Source organism: Piliocolobus tephrosceles, chromosome 9, assembly GCF_002776525.5.
Source record: "Piliocolobus tephrosceles isolate RC106 chromosome 9, ASM277652v3, whole genome shotgun sequence".
In the NCBI taxonomy this organism is placed as follows: domain Eukaryota; kingdom Metazoa; phylum Chordata; class Mammalia; order Primates; family Cercopithecidae; genus Piliocolobus; species Piliocolobus tephrosceles.
This window is the reverse complement of record NC_045442.1, coordinates 43934459-43952532: the sequence shown is the minus strand read 5'-3', so window position 1 is coordinate 43952532 and position 18074 is coordinate 43934459. Positions and strand designations below refer to the sequence as shown.

Below are 18074 nucleotides of genomic sequence, written 5' to 3'. Positions count from 1 at the left end.
CTCTCAAGGCCAAGAGTTTGAGAACAGCATGGGTACATAGCAAGGCCCTGTCTCGACAAAAAAAAAATACAAAAAAATTCACCTGGCATGGTGGCATGCACCTGTAGTCCCAGCTACTTGGGAGGCTGAGGTGGGAGGCTCGCTTGAGCCCAGTAATTTGAGACTGCAGTGAGCTATCATCATGCCACTGCACTCCAGCCTGGGTGACAGAGTGAGACTCTGTCTCTAAAATAATAAAAATTATGATTTCATAGTAATACATTAGATTCCAATTCAATATCGGAGTGTTCATTTCATTTGAAGGACTTTTAAAGACAGGTGTGTCCAAAGTTAAATGTCTGGTTTATGTGAAAGTACCCTTTCCATCACTACAGCCTTTTAATTGTGACCAATATACACACAAATGGCTTGTGTGTATGTCAAGGAAAAGGGGTCCCTGTCCATGGCTAGAGCAATATAATGCAGAATAAGAACATGAGATTGTGAGATGACTTATAAATTACACTAGCTGAGCAAAGCAAAAGGTCTGAACCAAAGGTAAATAGGAAAACGTAAGGCCCCCATAAGGGACAGACTGCATATGTTCTGCCATTTCTAGTTTCTGTACCAATGGCAGATATCAACAAATGACCACCACACACTGCCTGACTAAGCAAAAACATGGCTCCAAATTTTCAGACATGCATTTCAGGCAGCCACCACTAAGCAACTGGAATTCACACTGTAGATGACTCCTATCCCTAGGTTAAACAAATGAACAGCTCATGTAAACCATATTAGCTGGGAGAGGAGGGAGAACATTATCCGTCATTAGATTTTTGCACAAATTACAGAAAAAGCCTGACACAACGTGGTCAATGATGTTCAAAAATTCAATGACATGAGGCCAGTTCCTAGGGTTTGGCTCATGATACACGGTTTCATATCACCTGGTGGCCGGTTCTTCATTTTAGTTTAGATATCAGTGGGACAGACTGTTAACCATGTGCGTAGCTGAGATTTCCAGGTCAGCATAGTGAATGGGACTTGTTTCTATGACCGATCCTAAGAGAATGGAATGGATAACATTGTGGACACAGGACCCACCCTCCATATTCCTACTTACTAAGATGGAGCTGCTGCTGTTTCTCTCCCCTCTGGGATTCTCTCTACCTTCCATGTCAAGCCTCTCCTGTGCAAATTTAGCTCACCCCAACTGAAGAACGATGTTGAGTAGAGAATGGGAGCCAATCGCCAGTCAGGTTGTATATGAGTTTACATGATGGTGATGGTTTCTTATACCTGGTAAGAGTAGCTAGCAGAAAGCTGTGGCATGAGCTAATCGGAAATAAGAGGGACAACTATGATGGAAAAATGGTGAGGACAATAGAGAAGGTAGGTACTCTGGCAGAGGGACTGCAGAATAATGCTTACCCTTGGGCCTGTGAGTAGAAAGTCCCAGAAGAAAAGAGGGTAAGTTGAATGCAGTGTAAAAATCTGGCTTTGTCAAATCAAATAGAATTCACACGGAAAAATGCTCACAATACAGTGTTCACTAAAAGTAATGAGGCCAAAAAACCCTGTGAATATAGTTTGGTCCCTAAGTGTATGAGTGTGTGTTTTCTTTAAATGTGTTACATGCCTACTACAGTAAGACGGCAAGGACAGGGTGGAGAACAGGAATGAATGGACATGGTTTCTGCCCCCATAAGGCTTACAATTTAATACAATAGATAGCTTTGAAAGTAAACAAATGAAGATTTTGGGCTGAGACGATGGGGTTTTCTAAATACACAATCATGTCATCTGCAAACAGGGACAATTTGACTTCCTCTTTTCCTAACTGAATACCCTTGATTTCTTTCTCTTGCCTGATTGCCCTAGCCAGAACTTCCAACACTATGTTGAATAGGAGTGGTGAGAGAGGGCATCCCTGTCTTGTGCCAGTTTTCAAAGGGAACTTTTCCAGTTTTTGCCCATTCAGTATGATATTAGCTGTGGGTTTGTCATAAATAGCTCTTATTATTTTGAGGTACGTTCCATCAATACCGAATTTGTTGAGCGTTTTTAGCATGAAGGGCTGTTGAATTTTGTCAAAAGCCTTTTCTGCATCTATTGAGATAATCATGTGGTTCTTGTCTATGGTTCTGTTGATATGCTGGATTACGTTGATTGATTTGCGAATGTTGAACCAGCCTTGCATCCCAGGGATGAAGCCCACTTGATCATGGTGGATAAGCTTTTTGATGTGCTGCTGAATCCGGTTTGCCAGTATTTTATTGAGAATTTTTGCATCGATGTTCATCAGGGAGATTGGTCTAAAATTCTCTTTTTTTGTTGTGTCTCTGCCAGGCTTTGGTATCAGGATGATGTTGGCCTCATAAAATGAGTTAGGGAGGATTCCCTCTTTTTCTATTGATTGGAATAGTTTCAGAAGGAATGGTACCAGCTCCTCCTTGTACTTCTGGTAGAATTCAGCTGTGAATCCATCTGGTCCTGGGCTTTTTTTGGTGGGTAGGCTATTAATTGTTGCCTCAATTTCAGAGGCTGCTATTGGAACTTACAAGGGATGTAAAGGACCTCTTCAAGGAGAACTACAAACCACTGCTCAGTGAAATCAAAGAGGACACAAACAAATGGAAGAACATACCATGCTCATGGATAGGCAGAATCAATATTGTGAAAATGGCCATACTGCCCAAGGTAATTTATAGATTCAATGCCATCCCCATCAAGCTACCAATGAGTTTCTTCACCGAATTGGAAAAAACTGCTTTAAAGTTCATATGGAACCAAAAAAGAGCCCGTATTGCCAAGACAATCCTAAGTCAAAAGGACAAAGCCGGAGGCGTCACGCTACCTGACTTCAAACTATACTACAAGGCTACAGTAACCAAAACAGCATGGTACTGGTACCAAAACAGAGATATAGACCAATGGAACAGAACGGAGCCTTCAGAAATAATGCCACACATCTACAACCATCTGATATTTGACAAACCTGAGAAAAACAAGAAATGGGGAAAGGATTCCCTATTTAATAAATGGTGCTGGGAAAATTGGCTAGCCATAAGTAGAAAGCTGAAACTGGATCCTTTCCTTACTCCTTATACGAAGATTAATTCAAGATGGATTAGAGACTTAAATGTTAGACCTAATACCATAAAAACCCTAGAAGAAAATCTAGGTAGTACCATTCAGGACATAGGCATGGGCAAGGACTTCATGTCTAAAACACCAAAAGCAATGGCAGCAAAAGCCAAAATTGACAAATGGGATCTAATTAAACTAAAGAGCTTCTGCACAGCAAAAGAAACTACCATCAGAGTGAACAGGCAACCTACAGAATGGGAGAAAATTTTTGCAATCTACTCATCTGACAAAGGGCTAATTTCCAGAATCTACAAAGAACTCAAACAAATATACAAGAAAAAAACAAACAACCCCATCCAAAAGTGGGGAAAGGATATGAACAGACATTTCTCAAAAGAAGACATTCATACAGCCAACAGACACATGAAAAAATGCTCATCATCACTGGCCATCAGAGAAATGCAAATCAAAACCACAATGAGATACCATCTCACACCAGTTAGAATGGCAATCATTAAAAAATCAGGAAACAATAGGTGTTGGAGAGGATGTGGAGAAATAGGAACACTTTTACACTGTTGGTGGGATTGTAAACTAGTTCAACCATTATGGAAAACAGTATGGCGATTCCTCAAGGATCTAGAACTAGATGTACCATATGACCCAGCCATCCCACTACTGGGTATATACCCAAAGGATTATAAATTATGCTACTACAAAGACACATGCACACGTATGTTTATTGCGGCACTATTCACAATAGCAAAGACTTGGAATCAACCCAAATGTCCATCAGTGACAGACTGGATTAAGAAAATGTGGCACATATACACCATGGAATACTATGCAGCCATAAAAAAGGATGAGTTTGCGTCCTTTGTAGGGACATGGATGCAGCTGGAAACCATCATTCTTAGCAAACTATCACAAGAAGAGAAAACCAAACACTGCATGTTCTCACTCATAGGTGGGAACTGAACAATGAGCTCACTTGGACTCGGGAAGGGGAACATCACACACTGGGGCCTATCATGGGGAGGGGGGAGGGGGGAGGGATTGAATTGGGGAGTTATACCTGATATAAATGATGAATTGATGGGTGCTGACGAGTTGATGGGTGCAGCACACCAACATGGCACATGTATACATATGTAACCTGCACGTTATGCACATGTACCCTAGAACTTAAAGTATAATAAAAAAAAAAAAAAAAAAAAAAAGAAAGTAAACAAATGTTAAGAATGATTGTATCATTGGCTATCACATTAGGGATGAGTTTATTTTCTTCTTTATAAATTGTATTTTCCATGTTTTCGACAAGAATGATGTATGCCTTTCATAGTGAGAGAAAAGCAACACATCTTATATTTTAAATGAACAAACATTACAAAAAATGAAACAAAACGAAGAAGACCAGGCTACAGGAATCAATTCACATTCATCAGGCTTATAGTAACAGCTTTCTTTACAAAACAGAACACCAATCTTATGTATTCAGCTATGGCAAGGTCTTACAATAGTAGCTGAAATTATACAAACAGGGTTAAAAAATCAATCTTTGCTCACAAGGGAGATTAAATTATTGTTTGTGTGGTGTTTGTGGCACAGGGAGATGAGAGGATAGTTAGCATCAGATAAAAATATTATATTTCTTTGATTAATAAGGGCTAACTAGATGTGTTTATATTTTATCAACATGCAATTTAATTTGATGTAGTGTAACATTTTCTATCCTCTGACTTGCAAAATGTTTCCATTCTTGGATGAAGATATAGAAGATACTCTAATACACTTTATCGGCATCACACTGCCAAAGCATCTCTTAGAGTAATACAACTTGAAGAATGTTTATCATTACCTATGCTATGTCAACTTGCTAACTTCAATGCCAGAAAAAGCTTGTCTTACATTTTAAAAGTACAGTAATGGAATATTAATAATAGCAACTACACTTAATGAGTATTTACTTTGTGCCAGACATTTTACATTGATCACTTCACTAGATCATTCACAACAAAAAAGAATCACAGATCCATAATCTCTTATCTAAAACTCTGGGGACTGGATGTGTTTTGGAAATGAGAGGTTTTTGGAATTCAGGAAGAAATTGGAATCCTTTGGAATACAGTACATAAATTGCATATATTTTGTAACATTCCAAATGGGTACAGGATAGTAATATGTAATGAAACACATTAATCTTACTATTTCTGCAAATAAATGTATGAAAATTCACACTAAGTGAAACAAAACCATAAATAATATTACAATTTATTTACAAAAATATATTAGTAAATTTATTGGTAAATAACATTTTTACATAAATAAGTTTATTGGTATATGAAATAGGAAGATAAATATAGACCACACACACCACAAGCTTTTAATGTGTTTTGTCACTTGCAAAAAAGCTTCTTATTTCTAAAGAAATTTTAAGTAAAATTTAAAACTTATACTGATGAAAACTAACCCATATCACATATACATGCAATGAATGTTCATTACCTCTGACTGCCTGAGAATCCTGGAGAAGAGGTTGTTCCAGTATTACCATGTCTATGAAACCAGGTTGGAGCTGGACATCTGATGAGCCAGAAACAGGACTGTCAGGAGATGAAGCGGTATTACCACAGAGAGCTTTATTAAATACGTTTCCCAGTTTCACCTGCCTCCTTAACACTGGTTTCTGTCTAAGCAGTTTCTCTTTAATTGACTAAATTGTCATCAGCTCTTGCTCACTGATAAATGTACATCGTTCAAGGCCAGCAATTAATCAGTAACACATTTTCACCATATGATCTATGGAGATTTTTTCACCGAAATTCATAATGTCATCATCATGACTACTACCACCTTCATATTGATCTGCATTTAACACCATCTCAGCAATTTCCCCATCACTCTTAGGGTGCACTATGGGTTCATCATTATCAATGTTAACCATTTCTTCAATGTCAGCTTCTTCTAACTTATTTACACTTTTGGCTGATAAACTTTTGGCATAGGTAATGAGTTATCCTACCATTGTTTTCTCATTAGAGTCATGAAATCCTTCAAAATCTTCATCAGCTAGGTCATTTTCAAACATCATTATAGCCCAAAGTCTGTGCCAACCATTTGTTAATGTTGACTTATCAACATCGTTCCAAGCATTAGCAACTGTGTAGATGGCATCCTTAAGACTAAATTCTTTAAGGAAGTCCTGATTTTCAGGCCTCTGTTAACTGAAGCAAGCATACTTTTCAAAAAAAAAAAAAAGTGTTTATACTTGCTCTTCACGGAGTGTAGAATTCCTTGATCACAAGGCTGTATTACAGATGTCACACTGGGGGGAAAGTCAATGCCAAAAGCATTGCTCTTCACAAGATGTGCAGGAGGGGGATATGCAGAACCGTTATCTAGAAACAATAAAATTTTGCAATTGTCTTCCAGTCCAGTTTGCAACGAGCTCATGCTGCTGGCACAAAGTGCCTATCAAACCAGTTGGAAAAGATTTTCCATTACTGATGCTTTCTTGTGTGCATAATAATGTACAGGTAAATTATGCACACCTTTTAAACACCTTGGATATAGGCTATCTCCGATCACTGCCAATTTTATTTTGCGTGTGCCTGTAGCATTAGCACACCCAAGAACAGTTAACTTTTGCTTGTTATCTTTGACATCTGTTGTTCTCTTTTGTTAGCCATTGTTGAGGTTTTTCTAGGAATATAGCACCAGTACAGAGCTGTTTCATCAGCATTGTAAATCTGTTCAGGGCTAAGATTTTCATCAGATATTATCTTAGCAAATTCATCAATGTAATTTTCAGTAGCTTCATCATCAGGAGAAGCTTTTTCACCACAGATTTTAAGATACTTGATTCCATGACACTTTTTAAATTTCTGCAGCCAGCCTTCTGAATATTCACATTCTCCTTCAATGTTCAGTTCTTCATGGTATATTCTAGCTTGTTTCATGACCAACAAACCAGTCAGTGGTATATCTTTACTTCTTTGTTGTCAAATTCATTCACTCAACACAGGGTCAAGATCTTCATTTTTGGCTCTATGCAATATTTTTCTAATTTTCATTAGTTCCCGGTTATCGCTGTCACTATAAAATTTCAACAACTTGTCTGTTTCTTTCAGTCATATATCGTGGTGGTTCCCATACCATATGCTTCAGTAAGACACCTCACAAACATACTAATGTCAAGTTTCTGCAATAACTCCACTTTCTGAGATACTGATAAAGACAGATGCTTCCTTTTCTTCTTCTCACTGTTACCTGTAGGTATATCTTTAGCTCTTTTCGACGTTTTCCATGGAATTAATCCCCAAGTCAGAAAATGTCAGCAAATAGAGGCATGTGTGACTTATGGATACAAGTGCTGAGACAACAGAGGCTTCATATTTGTTCACAGTAGGTTTTTTGGGGGGCATATAATCCTGGTGCCAAACTTACAAAAACACTTTTGGGTTTCACAGTTTTTTTGTTTTTGTCCTGTTTTGGAATTGCAGAGTAGAGACTGTAGACCTGCATTAAAAATATCATTTTAATGATGAAAAGACTGAGGCTCAGTTAGTATCTTGCTCAAGGTTATGCAGCTATTACTTGTCTTTTCTGCTTATATTTAGTCTCCTAATATTTGGTCACTTTAACAGACAGAAAAATGTTTGTTTTTCTGGTATTGTCTGCCAAGATGATTTGAGCTAGAAAAGTTTTAGCACAGGCACCTGATACTCTTATTTGATTGACACAGTCAGTAGTTGAGCCCCAATGCTGAATAACATGGAGATGCTGTGGCAAGAGGTTAGAGTTCCTAAATTTATAGTTATTGAATATATATTTTTCTTTTTGTACCAAACGATCTGTTTGGTACTTACTGCCTGTTACTTACTGCTTCACAATGAGCAATCAGGAAAAATGAAAGAGCTCATTGCAAATGTCCCAAACACTCCCACAAGTATTCCCTAAATATCCACTTATTTAAAAGGCTTTTTTGTTTGCTTGTTTCTAAACTGTTCTGAAAATTGTACATCCCAACTGTGACTCAGAATTGTTAATCAAGTTCAGAATTAAAACACATTTTATACATTCTAATAAAACGTTTCTTTTAATTTAGAATTCAGAAAGAATTCATTAGCATTTTTAATGACTTTTAAGCTTCTGTGGTTTGAGCCTTATTTCATGGACTCTTTTATAAGTTCCTATCGGAAGGCCAGCTTTTCTTCCTCATGCTCATCTTCCCCATATTTATTTAGATCTTCCTCCTATGTCTAATATGAACTGTTACAAATGCCTGAAGTTTACTGATTCACTCCTAAGTCTTTCTTTTTCTACTGGGTCTAACAGCAGTCCTTTTGGCTGGACTGTTATAAAAATGAGTAAAAGCACAGTTCTGTAAGACAAAATTCTAAACCCCTCAACTGACTGAATGGACTCCTCTGTTGGCCAAGGGCATTCCAAATTAAACCTGAAAAACTAGCTCAGGCCTTGATGGGAAGGGTGGTAGTTGGGCATACCTCATTGTACCCTCCTCCCTTTGGAATTCAGGCACAAGTGATCAGCGTTAACAATAAAACAGAGATCTTAACACTGGCAAAACAGCCTCTTTGTAGCAATAAGATACCAAATTCTAACCTGACTCCAGTATAGCATCACATGACAGCAGGCCCTGAAAGAAAATGAAGTATTTTACCCCAAAATATATTTCTTTGACATATTTTGAAATGGCTCTGCAAAGCTGTCTCTTGTGGGGATAAGGATTCTATAGATAACCCTTTTTCTTTTCTAGATCTTTTCCTGATCCAGGAGAGACTAACTAAAGGTCTTACATAATAACTTTTCAGGTCTGATAAGAGATATTTGCCATCTACTCTCTCTGAAGCCTGCTACTTGGAGGCTTCATCTGCATAACAAAAACCTTGGTCTCCACAACCCCTTATTTTAACACAGACATTCCTTTCCACTGATTCCAGGTCTTTAGATAATAACCTAACTCTTTCAGCCTATTGCCAATTAGAAACTATTTGAATGCACCTATGACCTGGAAGTATCCCTGCACCGCCCACTGCCAATTCGAGTTGTTCTGCCTTTTCAGACTGAACCAATGGACACCTTACATGTATTGATAGTCTGCCTGTTAACTTCTGCCCCTCTAAAATGTATAAAATCAAGTTGTAACCCAACCACCTTGGGCACATGTTCTCAGGACCTCCTGAGACTGTGCCCCAGGCTTTGGTCACTCATATTTAGCTCATAATAAATCTCCTCAAATATTTTCCAGAATTTGACTCTTTTTCATTAACAGCTAGTATAATTCAGAAATGTTTCAATTCTAGTAAATAATTGGGTATTACGTGGAATACCTGGGTGACAAAAATTATCTGTACAATACCCGTGACATGCAATTTACTCATGTAAGAAATCTGCACATGTACCCCTTGAGCCTACAAGTTGGAAAGAAAAAAATTCTAGTAAATATGAGAAATGTATAATATTGAGACTATGTTATATAAAAATATATCACATGTAATAGATATTATATAATTTTATACATTGTTTATATTATATATTACATATTATTTATATAACATATATTTTATTATAGATTATATATAACATACAAATATATAATATATAACATAAATATTTTATATAATACACATGTATTATATAATTTATATTACATAATATAATTATATATAACATATTATAACATATAACATATGTTATATATAATATACAGTTATATATAATATATAATTTTACTCCCATAAATGTGTACATTTAACTTTCTGACTCTGTAATCACACTTAGTTTAAAACACAGACACACTGTACGGCTGGATAAAATATTTTCTTCCCTTATATTCTTATTTTATCAACTTTTTTTAATTTTAAATTTTTTAAATTTTTTTTACTTTTAAAACTTTTTTGTTAAAAACTAAGATGTACATACATTGGCCTATCCCTACAGAGGGTTAGGATCATCAACATCACTGTCTTCCACATTCACATTTTGTTCTACTGGAAGGTTTTCAGGGGCAATAACACACTTCAAACTATCTTCTATAACAATGCCTTCTTCTAGAATAACTCCTACAGGACCTGTTTGAGGCTGTTTTACAGTTAACCTTTCTTCTTTTTAACTGCGTTTTTCCTGAGACTAAAGCTAGTCAAGTTGACTCTGAAGAAAAATCACCACCACAGCTTACAGATTCCTTCACTAAGGAGGTAATGGGATCTCATAGCCTAATACATAGTAAATGATTAACAAAGAAATGCTTCTTTTTTTCCTCACACATTAAATTTTTTTTGTTGTTGTTTTTGTTTTTTTTTGGAGGGGGACAGGCTCTGGCTATGTTGCTCAGGGTGGAGTGCAATGGCATGATGTTGGCTCACTGCAACCTTTGCCTCCTAGGCTCAAACCATCCTCCCACCTCCGCCTCCCAAGTAGCTGGGACTACAGGAGGACACTACTACACCTGGCTAATTTTTGTACTTTTTGTAGAGACACGGCTTCGCCATGTTTTCCAGGCTGGTCTTGAACTCCTGGGCTCAAGCAATCTTACTACCTCAGCCTCCCAAAACATTGGGATTACAGGCATGAGCCACCAAGTCCAGCTAGGACACATTAAATTTTAAAAAATGTTTATTACAAATTCAAAAAGATCTTATAATAAAAAAATCTCACCCTTTCATATCTCCAGGCCTGCTTTCCAGGGGCAACTATTCTTATAATTTGTTTTTAGTATTTCTGGCAATTACTATACCAAATACTATATCTTTAAATGATATGCTCCTCCTAATGTTATTTCTTCATGTATCAATTATAGATATCTATGTACTTCCTACAGATAAGCACTTAGCTCTAGATAGTTACATATATTTTTTCCTGTACCAGTTACCTTTGCACACTAAAATGATATGCTTAAACTTCTACATCTTGTTGTCTCATTTCTTGATTTGCACTTTGTAAGATTCTGGTATTATAGACTAAGACTCAATCCTTCTTGTTCATTCTCTTCCTACACTTTTCCTTCCATACCTCTGCTGAGCAAAACCTAGGCCTTAGAGAATATAATTCTAGCTCTTCTTTAGCATGTCATACAGGGCCCTTTATGATCTAGCCTCTGCCCACTTTTCTTATCTCCTGCCATTACCCACTTCAGCTAATGTTCACAGTCATGCTGAAGTAGGTATTTAGTTTTTGGAATCTTTTGTGAACTCTTGTTCTTTTTATCATTGTCTCATAGCTTTCCATGGCCTGGAATGGCCTCCTCCTATAATTCACTGGCAAATCCCAATCACTTTCTTCAGCCTACATGCTACATTAAGAAATCTTCCCTAGTAGATGTCCCTTATTACATCAAAAAGTATTTATTGAGTACTTGTTTTGTGCAAGGTACGGTTTTAGATATTGGGGCTATAGAGGACCAAGATAGTAATGAGTTTGCATTCTAATGACTTAATAAACAGATTTAATAAATATTACTACCATTATGAAACCTACTATGTGCCAGGATTATACTAAATAACTTACATATGCTATTTTAATCCTCACAACAATTTTATGAGCCCTATAAGTGGCTGGGCTTGTACTCAATCTCAAGTCTGACTTCACAGCATTACTTTTAAGCTATGCTCACTCTGCTCCCATTACTCCTTGTTCATTTCTATTACAGCATTTGTCATGTTTTGAAATACTTTGCATATGGATTTCCCCATATGAACAATAGGAGATAAAAAAATTATTTTCAGGATGGTGTAGAAGCAGTGCCATTCTAGATGTATACAAAAGAAGTTAATACATTATATATAATGGGTGCCTAAAAGCTTAGGGATTAATTGTCTCTTGAAATCCCAGGTTGAGAAGGGCTGCTTCAGAAGAAGGCCTGTTAAGGGCCTCTCAAGGGTAGAGAAATCTGCCACTTAGTGGGTGACTGATAAATTTTTGTTGAACTTGTTATTTAAACCTTTGTAATTAATACACCCTCAAAAGTATTATTTTGGGATTGAAAAGTGAGTTGCTTCATTCAGTCTTGCTTCTAGAAATGGCTTTGCAGTAGGAGTTAAGCACTTAGTATTTTCTTAAGAGGATTCCAGGGGTGCTGGATCCAAATTCTGGGAGGAGAAAGAATGCATGGACTCTAAAGCCAGATCACCCAGATTCAAATTCCAGTCTCACTGTTTGTTATATTTATTGTTATAAATTGAAACAAGTTATTATTTAACATGTGCCAGATACTTTTATAAATACTTTACACTATTATCTGATTTAATCTTCAACACTTCTATTTAGTAGATAGCTTTACTCTTTCCTTACTAGCTCCACGCCTCAGTTTCCTCTTCTATTAATAGGAGTTAACAACAAATTGCCTTACAGAGTTACTCTTAGGATTAAATGAGTATAAAGTGCTAAGAATACTACCAGGCATAAAGGAAGTTAGCTATTACTAACAGTAGAGACTGTGGCCAGGGCAGAAAATCACTTTGATGTAACTTAACTTACCAAATTTTTCATTTTAGGTTAATGTTCATTTCAAGGGCACAGATGAAATTCTTTGGAAAGGGTACTAAATCTCAAGCACTTCCCAATCAAGCTGGCTCTGCATCTCCCTAAGGGAAAAACCCAGCAGCTGGTGCCAAAATGAAAAACGTAGGAAAAAATACCTCTAAAATCTGGTCACTTTTCTGCAACTCCTCTGCCATCTTCCACGTCCACATTATCATTATCTTTTCCTGGAATCTCTTGCAACAGCATCCTCCTTGGCTGCCTCTAGTTTCTCCAGGAGATTAACCTTTTCAAAAGATAGATGCACATTGGATTGTACCATGCCCATGCTTAAAACCGGTTATCCAGTAAGCATTTCATAATACTCAAGTCAGTAACTTGGCTAAGACTTATAGGATCTGACCTCGGCCCATGCCTCCAGATTCACTCCCCTGACTCCTCCCCATGGTCTCTACCCAGCCACATAAGCTTTCATTCATTGTTCAACAAATATTGATTTGCTTGTCTTGTGTTACAGAGTCATTGAGGATACATTAGTGACCAAACAAAACACAGTTCTTCTACTCACAGAACTTACATTTTATGGGGCAGGGGAAAAACAACAATTGCTAGTTGTAAAAAGTATAAAAATGAAATTGAACCTGCAAATAAAAAAACAGTGCTCACTTGAGATACAGCAGTCAGGAAAGTCTTAAGAAGGTATTATTTTAGATGTAATCTAAAGGATAAAGGGAAGTGCCATGTGTTGAATGGGGAAGAGAGAATTCAGGTAGAGGGAATAACCCATGCAAAGGTTCATACATGCTGGAAAGAAGTTGTGTTTGAGGTATCCAGAGCAGATCAACTTACTGTACAGTTAGTGGGCAGTGAGGTTGGCTGACACCTGATTGTGCAGGACCTGGGAGGCCGGGGTAAAGATCAGAATTTTATTCCCTTTTCCCCCTCCTCTTTTTATTTTAGAAAATCTCAGTTATTTTAGAAAGTTGCAAGACTTGTACGATGTACACCATTATACCCTTCACCTAGATTCATCAATTACTAATATTTTGCCACATTTGCTTTCTCTATTTTATTTTTTTTGCCATATCTTTTGAAGGTAAGCTGCAAACACTGTGACACTTTGCTAATTACTTTAGCAAGCGCCAGCGTCTTCCAAAAACAAAGGCATTCTTCCACTTAACCACAAATTCATTCTCACATGCAACCAATTTAAAACTGATTCATCTAATATGTAGTTCATATTTAAATTTCCCCAATTGTCCACAAATGTATTTCGCAGTTTTGTTTTGTTTTTTTAATCTATGAACCAATCAAGATTCACAGATTTCATTTGGTTTCTTTTGACTCTGGACTAAAGCAATTCTCCACTTCGTTTTTTTCTTTTTCCTTTCACGACACTGACACTTCTGAAGAAGAGCCTAGGCCTGTTGTCTTGTAGAATGTTCTACATTGTTTTTTTCTGATTGTTTCCTCATGATTAGATTCATGTCAAACATTTCTAGTACAAATAGTATCAGGTGCTATTAGCGATGCCAAGTATCTTTACTTAGTTAAGGTATGTCTAATCTCTTCAGTGTAAAATTCTACTTTCCCTTTACAATAAATGATCTGTAGGGTGATTCTTTGAGATACTAACATCCTCTTCCCCGACAACCTTTCAGTTAATGCTGTTTTAGCATCTTGCATTCATTAGTTTTAACATTCATAAGCTTACCTACATCAATTTTGAGACTGGCAGTTGCACAATGGGGATGCAGCGAGGGAAGTGACCCTCCGGATCCCGGGACGCCGAGTCTTTTCAAACCCCGTAGGGACAGTACTGGGAAGTAGCTGGCCCGCCATTCCTCGGCCAGTCCTTGGGGAGTCGCAGGACTAAGTGCAGTGGCAGCGGCCTCACGTCGGGCCTTTGCCACATCTTTATTGCCTCGAGGACAGAATCGGAGATCGGTGTCACAGTCAACAGCGTGGGACTCACAACAGCGGTGAGGAAGCGCACTATTAGTTCCCGACTAGCCGAGCTGGTAGGCAAACGAGACCCTCGGCACCCGGGCTGTCCACGCCTGCTTCCGCTCATTGGCTGCCCGCGTTTCAAGGCCCGCCCTCACATTGGAGAGCTTCTTCCGGGAGCCACTAGAAAGTCCACAGCGCGAGGCGGCAGCGCTCCCTGGCGGAGGTCCGGACGCCCCACCCACTCCCAGCGTTCAGTGCGGTGCCCTGGCCGCCATTGTTTGAATTTGAAAACGATAATATCGCAGTGCTTCTCGCGGGTCCGGCTGACCAGGCGACGTTTGCAGGTGAGGAGGTGGCCCGGGGAAAGGTGTAGGGAAGGAGGTGGGTGATTGCATATATATGGGGCCTAAGGTGGGGAAACGGCTTTGGCAATGTGGACATGTTCCGACAGTGCTCGTACCCCCGTGGAGGTTACTGTCAGGAACTGGGTTGCGGAGCGATGGGAACACCGGGTACGCAGCGAGCATTGAGTCATACTATTTCGGTTAGGGTTTAAATCTCGCCGCCACTGCTTATTAGTTGAGTGACGCAAGACAGTTCATTTAATCTCTCTGTATCTTAGTTTTCTTATCGGTTAAAAGGCGGCAATAAAGTATCAATTTCTTTCGGCTTTTGTGAAGATTAAATGGTAATGTGTAAAGTTGTTAGTGCTGGCGCACGGTAGTTACTAAATGTTTGCAGTCATTAACATTGTTATTGTTGTTGCTTCTGTTGTTGAGAAACAGGCCTCTTTTGCCACAGCTAGTTTTCTGAAGCTCTGAGGTGAGCAGTTTGCTCGGCAGGTAGGTAACACGGCCTTTTTGCGGGGGGGAGCCCTGTGGTGGCCTCTGTGCACTTATTTCCAGACTACTCCTACTGGTGCTTGGGGCTTACCCTTCTAGGGTTTTGCAGTGCCAGGCTGAAGAGTTCGTGGCACAGTGACTGCTGTTATTCCCCAGTTCAGAAGGCTTTCTCCATCTCGATTCGCTCCCTGGTTCAGTGATGCCTGTCTGGCAAATTCTCTAATATTTTTTGCTAAAGTACTAGTTTACACAAGTTCATGCCTTATGGGTTAGGTAGTGTAACAGTGTATATGTTTTATTACATGTCCAAGATTCCAGATTTTAAATTGTAAAATAACGTAAAATACTCATCAGTTAGTTGTGAAGACTTTTTTTGAGGCTGTGTGTTGTAGACCACTTTCAGAAACCTTATTCAGGAACAGATTCTACTATTTTTCACTAAAGTCTCCAGTTGCGGATTCTTATTGGAGAGAAGAGAAATAAAGATGCAGTTTTCCAGTCAGAGCAGCCTTTTGAAATGAAAAATGAGGTCTTGAAGCCTCATGAAATATAGTATTACAGATTAGGACCGATTTTTTTTGGGGGGGTAAGGGGGGAAGAGTTTTTTCTTTATAACCATTATTTTAAGTCATTAGTCAGAGAGTCTTCATCCCTACATAAGTCACTGAATCTGTTGTAGGGGCTACAGAGTGGTATAAGATAAGGTTCTTGCCATCAAGAAGTTTCCAGTTTAGTTGGGTAGGCCATGTATAAGTAGTAGTCATATAAAATTGCAAGAAGTTACGTCTCAACACTTTTAGAAATGCGAGGAAGTAGTTTGTTCATTGAAAAATGAGCATATGAACAAATACTTTATTATAACTGCTTTTCGTACACAGGAATATTCTTTTTTAATTCAGCAGTTTAAAAGATTTATCAATACTTTTCTTTAAACCAAAAGTTATTATTTGAAGCCACAGATGTTTTTTAGTTTTCTGGGCATTTCCATGAACTCTGTGTTTTGAAATGTCAAGCCGGTACTTTAACATTTTGCAAATGCTCCCCGCTCTGCACCCCCTTCCCCATGATCTAGATCGGTGCTTTCCTTAGCCCTTTTGTAATTTAGGGGAAAAAATCCAGCCATGTTCTTGTGATAAGTTTAGGATAAGTTTTCTTGTGATCAAGGAAAAAGATTGTCAACAAGGTGACAGGAATAAACAAGGACTTTGACAGAATTGTAGGCAAAGGAAATCCCTCTCAGTATGGGACGTTTTCTAGACCAGGGTGAGGGACCACTATCCAGAGGTCAAAGAGGGCAAGGGGGATGGGGAGTGGGGAGGAAAGAATCATAGAGGGGCTTACATATTTAAGTGATCATAGAAGTCTTAAGGGCAGCAGCGGCTTGGGGGTCTTGATAATCCCAGGTTTTATGTGTCTGGCAAATGTTGGGTGCAGTTTCATGGGGCGTTCAAACTTGGCGGGCTCTAAATGGCTAAAAATATGCTTATTTTGGGCCATATTGAAAGTAAATGGATGCTTCAGAATTTGAGTTTGGTACCCCAGCAGGCTTTTTTTTTTTGAAACAGAGTCTTGCTCTGTTGTCAGGCTGGAGTGCAATGGCACGATCTCGGCTCACTGCAACCTCTACCTCCTGGGTTCAAGTGATTCTCCTGCCTCACCCTCCTTAGTAGCTGGGACTTCAGACACACGCCACCACACCCGGCTAATGTTTTTGTATTTTTAGTAGAGATGGGATTTCACCATGTTGACCAGGATGGTCTCGATCTCCTGACCTTGTGATCCACCCGCCTTGGCCTCCCAAAGTGGTGGGATTATAGGCATGAGCCTCTGCTCCTGGCCATAGGCTTTTTAATTTTTATTTTAAACATTTATGGTCTTTGATCCAGTGGGCATTTGAGCTAAGATCCCTACCAGCTGTGGAGAAGTATATAATTTAGGGCCATCATGCAAGGGCCATCTTTGGTTCATTTTATATAATACCAGTGGGTTTTGCTCGTTACTACTTTCTTGAGCTAGGGACCTTAGTTTGGGAGTCACTGATCTGGATATTTTATAATCTTGTCAAAAAACAGCTCAGAGTCCTCCCCCTCTCTCTGGTATTGTACATCTAGTAGAGTCTCAGTAAATATTAGAATGTTAGTATTTTTTAGTTAAGATTATCCTTAAGTTTACCTTTTAGTTTAGTGATTTTATGTTTAATTCAATTGTAATAGTTTACTGATGCATTATTCCTATTTAACTTAAAACCTGTGATGTGTCAGGTACTGTTTTGAATGTGTTTACATATATTATTTTACTTTTTACTTGAATTTGAAATTGAAAGTAATTTTTCAGATAGCTGAGGTTTTTTTTTTTTTCCTCCTCTTGATGGAGTCTCTCTCTGTTGCCCAGGCTTGAGTGCAGTGGTGTGATCTCGACTCACTGCAACCTCCAGGTCCGGGGTTCAAGCAATTCTCTGCCTCAGCTTCTCGAGCAGCTGGGATTACAGGCACCTGGCACCACAGCCAGCTAATTATTTTGTATTTTTAGTAGAGGTGGGATTTCACCGTCTTGGCTAGGCTGGTCTTGAACTCCTAGCCTCGTGATCCACCCCCACCCCCCTTGGCCTCCCAAAGTGCTGGGATTACAGTTGTGAGCCACCACGCCAAGCCCAGATAACTGAGTTTTAACTTCTAAATGCTAAAAGAAAGTCTGTAAGTAACATTCTAC

General features: G+C 38.5%; 2 protein-coding genes across 9 annotated transcripts in view; one reads left to right on the top strand and one right to left on the bottom strand.

Moving 5' to 3' along the window:
- Positions 1–14624, bottom strand: part of PANK1 (pantothenate kinase 1) — a 124788-nt gene extending 110164 nt beyond the window's left edge. The window contains exons 1-3 of one of the 2 annotated variants that reach the window (XM_023226286.1): positions 14288–14624; positions 12732–12859; positions 5578–5675 (exon numbers count right to left, since the gene is read on the bottom strand). In XM_023226286.1, coding sequence (XP_023082054.1) covers positions 5578–5626 — 49 coding nt within the window. In that variant the 5' untranslated portion in view covers positions 5627–5675; positions 12732–12859; positions 14288–14624. The remainder of the gene's footprint in view (positions 1–5577; positions 5676–12731; positions 12860–14287) is intronic. The other variant, XM_023226287.1, reaches the window with a different exon arrangement.
- Positions 14625–14693: 69 nt separating this feature from the next.
- KIF20B (kinesin family member 20B) overlaps positions 14694–18074 on the top strand; it is a 77927-nt gene continuing 74546 nt past the window's right edge. For 3 of the 7 annotated variants that reach the window (XM_023226296.2, XM_023226297.3, XM_023226293.2), the window contains exon 1: positions 17927–18058. In XM_023226296.2, the coding sequence (XP_023082064.1) occupies positions 18042–18058 (17 nt within the window). In that variant the 5' untranslated portion in view covers positions 17927–18041. The other 4 variants (XM_023226298.2, XM_023226294.2, XM_023226295.2 and 1 more) reach the window with 3 other exon arrangements.